The sequence below is a fragment of the Vollenhovia emeryi genome, unplaced genomic scaffold, assembly GCF_000949405.1.
Source record: "Vollenhovia emeryi isolate VEMERY1.0 unplaced genomic scaffold, V.emery_V1.0 DF939825.1, whole genome shotgun sequence".
NCBI lineage: Eukaryota > Metazoa > Arthropoda > Insecta > Hymenoptera > Formicidae > Vollenhovia > Vollenhovia emeryi.
Window position 1 is genome coordinate 1 of NW_011966541.1, and position 5130 is coordinate 5130.

General features: G+C 37.8%; 1 protein-coding gene across 1 annotated transcript in view; it reads left to right on the top strand.

The window, feature by feature from the left end:
- The first annotated feature begins 1791 nt into the window (after window positions 1-1791).
- LOC105556717 overlaps window positions 1792-5130 on the top strand; it is a 3802-nt gene continuing 463 nt past the window's right edge. The window contains exon 1 of the mRNA XM_012003807.1: window positions 1792-2215. Within this exon, the coding sequence (XP_011859197.1) occupies window positions 1792-2215 (424 nt within the window). The remainder of the gene's footprint in view (window positions 2216-5130) is intronic.

Here is a 5130-nt window from a genome sequence, read left to right on the forward strand (position 1 = left end):
TTAACGTCACCGTATGATCTTTCTCTATCACCAAATCCCCGCATCATGAGAATTGTTATTCTTTCCCTCTCTGACAATGCCATTGTTGACAGTATAATGAAGTAAAGAATTTTCTAAACTTTAGCAATCCTATTAATATTCTAATAAAGTCTGCAAATAAACTTTAAATTGTAATAGAAATCCCTAAAATATTCCAAGATGAATAAGGTGTTTCCGGTTCAAGAGGTAGACTGTGAATGAATTTACTCAAGCACCCCAAAGTATCCCGAAATGAATAAGTGTTTCTGGTTCAAAAGGTGGAATGTAAATGAATTTACTCAAGCATCCCAAAGTAATAAGATGATAATCACGGGATGATACCGTGGGATCACCTGATCCTGTGGAATCATGGGTTGATTCTGTAGGATTATCTGATCCCATCAATTCAACTGGAAAATCTAATCACATGTTAGTTTTTCGATCTGATGCGCGATTCACGAAAATATCGAAAAATGTCATTTTTGCGTTTTCAGCGCCATCTATCAAGATTACAAAAAAATGTTTCAGACAAAACTTACGTACTTTTTAACGTGGAATGCGAATCTGTTATAAAAAGTGGGGGTTCCCATTTTAGATTTTAAAGTTGTCCCCCGCCCCACCCACAGGGGTGGGGGTGGGGGGGTTAATTTTGGTATCATTCGATAGCTCTTTCAAAAATAGGAAATACTTATTTTTCCGTTTTCCGATCCACCCACAATTTCTCGGGATATTCAACCGTTCCGGGACTTTTAGACCACCCTGTATATATTAGGGTGGAGCATTCAAAAAATTTTTAATTTTACAACGCCCGTAGATGGAAGCGATGCGAATTTGTTTAAAAATAAAAATTTGAAAAGTTTTGACTCGATCGGAGCTCATCTTCTGCCTCCAACTTCAGTTTGAAAATTTGATTATAGGAGTAAAATCATAAAAATTAAAAAAGACGCAATTAAAAATTTCAATAAATTTTTAATTCTATTTCAAGAAATTTTAAATTATATTTTCATCAACAGTTTAAAATGTTATATTCTAATATATTAAAAAATTAAACCAATTGAAATATATGTATAAGAGCAGGTCATTTTGTGTGTACGTCCACGCAGGCGGGATCCTCTTAAGGGATAAAGTTCTCTAAAGTTCTCAAAATTCTTCTTGAATCCACGGATGTATGTACATTGTATGTATGTACATATTTCACGTTTGGAACAGAGACTTTCAAGACCTACTCGGTACTCGTGACGATCAGTCAGTCCGTTGATTCACAATTCTTTCACAATTCCAACTTTTCTTCTTTCTCCTTCGAAACATTTTCCAAAATATGGCTTATTACAGTTCCAACGAAGTTGTAGATATTTTACTTTCACTTGGCGAGTCTCGTCAAAATTATCGTCAAGCAGCTGCATTGTATTGTCAAAAATTTCCCAACAGACATCCTACTGGTCAACAAATAAGACACATCGAATTGCGAGAACGACTAGTGGTTCGACAAAGAGTCAGAAGATGTCGCACTGCTGATAACGATAATGACGACCCCCGAGTTCAACGTGTGCTCACTGCAGTTGGATTAGATCCTCATATTTCTACTCACCAAATTGAAAGATTGACATAATTGCCACATCCTACTGTGTGGAGAATTTTAAAGAGGCATAGGTTTCATCCGTATCATATTACCCTTACTCAACAGTTAAGTGAAAATGATATGGTGTTGAGAATTCAATTTTGTGAATGGGCTTTGGAAAGGATACGGTTAAACCCAATTTTTTTTACTTTGTAATGTTTACCGATGAAGCTATGTTCCATCATAACGGCCAATTAAATAGGCACAATTCACATTATTGGTCGCCTATAAATCCTCATTGGACTCACATGGTTGACAATCAACGCAGGTGGACTCTTCATGTATGGTGTGGAATAATTAATGGATATTTGATAGGACCTTACTTTTTTGAATACAATTTAAACAGTGCAAGATACCTTTCATTTTTGCAAAACGAATTATCAGGTCTTTTAGAAGAGGTTGATATCAATACTCGTAAAAAAATGTGGTGGCAACAAGATGGAGCACCGCCTCACTCGGCTGGAATAGTCGCCACTTACCTTAATCAAGTGTACCATGAAAAATGGATAGGCAGATTCGGCCCTACAAAGTGGCCTCCACGTTCTCCAGATTTAACTTCACCAGATTTTTACTTGTGGGGTTATTTGAAAAATGTAGTATACAAAGAAGCTCCGACAACTCGAGAGGATATGAAAAACAGAATAAAAAGAGCCTGCAATAATATTCCTCGGCGAGTTTTGTTATCTACCATTATAAATTTTCAGAAACGGCTCCGTTTATGTTTACAACAGAATGGTAGTGTATTCGAACATTTATTAAATGGATAAATTAAAAAATTAGCGCTTCTAAGCCTAGTGCTCGTCACATGCACACACGTACACACATGATCGTGTTGCCGCGCCGCTCCGTGCGCGGTGTATTTTCCTTCTTGCTCGCTCCGGAGGTGTTCTCTGACGAGAACCGATAGGATTCTTTGATGGGATGTGGCTGGTCGGAGGTCACTTCAAGAAGGCACCGTTGGATCTCACAGATTAACTTTATTTAACTGAGTTTCACAATATTGGTTGACGGCAGGCCGAAGGCCTGACGGACAAGTGTTTAACGCGTACAGTATGTTATCGGATACGCGATAGTGACAAGTGCCTTGATCTCGGGCTTTCCTCCGGTTTTAAACCCGATGATCGAGGCGTCAGCGTTCTCGGTACTCAATCGAGGTTTCTCGGTACTCGATCGAGGTTATGCGTAATCGGGTCGAGAACTTGCTGACTTCTTCTCCGAATTTAATTAGGTTGCGCGGTCGGGCTTTTGTGGCTCGATCGCGCAATATGCTTACGCTAGTATTATTCTAATTGCAGTAACTCTGCTTGAGTGCCCTCGTTACCTCTTTCGGCAATCGGGGCACAACAATCGGCAAGAAGTCTTACGTAAAACAAGCACCCCGAAGTGAGAGGCAAGGGGACTCACGTAAATCAAGCACCCCAAAGGGATGAAAGCCCCGCTACGTCTACGTCGTTCATCCTGGGTAACACTAAGCACGGGAAAATGCGTGTCGAGCGGTATGAAGCTGGTTGACCATCAAACAGAGTCAGATAACGGATAGAAACAACAAAAATACACACGCGCGCGCACGCACAGAGAGAGAGAGAGAGAGAGAGAGAGAGAGAGAGAGAGAGAGAGAGAGAGAGGGGGGAGAGAAGGAGAGAGGTAGAGAAAGAGCGAGAGAGAGGGGGGGAGAGAGAGAGAATGACAGTTTGAAGTCACAAAATGCGCACACTGTATGGGGGTCGAAGCCTTTTACTTAAATTATAAACTTTGGAACACTGTAACTCAGTGCAAGATGATCCAATTTAAAAAAATAAAAAACCCCGTTGTATTTGTCTCCATGTCACCTACGACATTCACTGGAACATAAAAATCGGTTGCCATTTGCAAAAATGACCGCCATGTAGAAATCTCGAAAGTGGCGCCACCTACAATTAAACTGACATGGCCAACTTCTGCCTCCCTTGGAACCATAAAACTATTGTTTAAAACATTTTTCCTATCTCTTTTATTTTAAGAGATATTTAGCTGCATCACTTAAAATGATACACCCTGTATAATAAAAATGTTATATTAATTAATATAATATATAAATATATTAAAATTTAATAAAAATTTGTATACATGTACGTAATGTGTAAATTTATTTTTAATTTATCCTGAACTAATCCTGAAAGAATATGCATATAACCTAAATTAATCCTAGAAATAGTATATAAAGCACTGCAATGATGTATCCTGGACTAATTTAAGATGTATTGTGGATGTTTTAAGGTTTTTAAGATATCGTATAAAAATCCTGTAAATATCTTTAGGACGTTAAAATAAAATCTCCTGAGGATATTTCTAGGAATTATTGAGGTGCTCATTTGCTATTCCTTAGGACATCCTAAAAAAGTACGAGGATTATAAACAGATATCCTTAGGATATCTAATATATCCCAGCAAAATTTTCTTAAGAGATCCAAAGGACATCCTTGTGCTGTTTGGGACATGTTAGAAAGACGTTCAGAGGACGTCCACAGGATGTTAAAACATCCTCTAGACATCCTTTGAACATCTTTCGAACATTTGTACTGTTAGGGATAGGACCTAATGTGATCGGCTTTAATACCGTTCGCTAAAAGACGGTAGTCAACCGTGTCATCATTTTTCAACAAAATTTGTTATATACATTAAGGCATATTTAATTTTTTAATTTGTCTTAAAATAATCTTGAAAAAATATTGCTGGATATAACCTGAATTAATCCTTGAAATAACCATATATAGTATCTCAATTACATATTCTGTATTAATTTGGGATGCATGATGGATGTTCCAAGGATTAGAAAAGGATGTTTTCTGTTCACATTCTTAAGATTTTTTAATTAAATATTTCCTAAAATTACTACAGATATTATACTTAAAGTTCTTGTTTGCTATTTCTTCCCAGCAAACATAGAACATTGCAACAACATTGCGGCACTATTGTCATATTGCTGTAATATTGTTACAATGTTACAACATTGCCGTAATGTTGCTGCAATGTTCTGTGTTTGCTGGGTTCTTTAAAAATAAATACAAAAACACAAAAGGATATGTCCTTAAAATATCTTATATGTATATGGCCACGCAGGATATCTTTAAGAGATCCAAGAAATATCCTCAGGCTGTTTGGATTTGTATTATATCCTAAATATATCCCACATATGTCCGAGGACATTTCGGATATATTCAGGATTATCCTGAGGATATCTTGTGCTGTCTGGGTAGCGACAGCCAGTGGCAAAAACGATCCTCGAAAGGGACGCAGCTTTTCATAGGTTATCGCTAAACGATACCGAAGAGCCTTGACAACAAGTTACAGAATGCCCGTACAGGACACTGAGCGAAGAGAAAAGCGATCTAGCGAGCGAATGAGTTCGTGAGTGAATAAGTGAATGAGTGAGTGAGTTAGGGAATGAGCGAGTGTCAGAGAGAGAGAGATAGAGAGAGAGATAGAGAGAGAGAGAGAGGGAGAGGAGAGGAGAG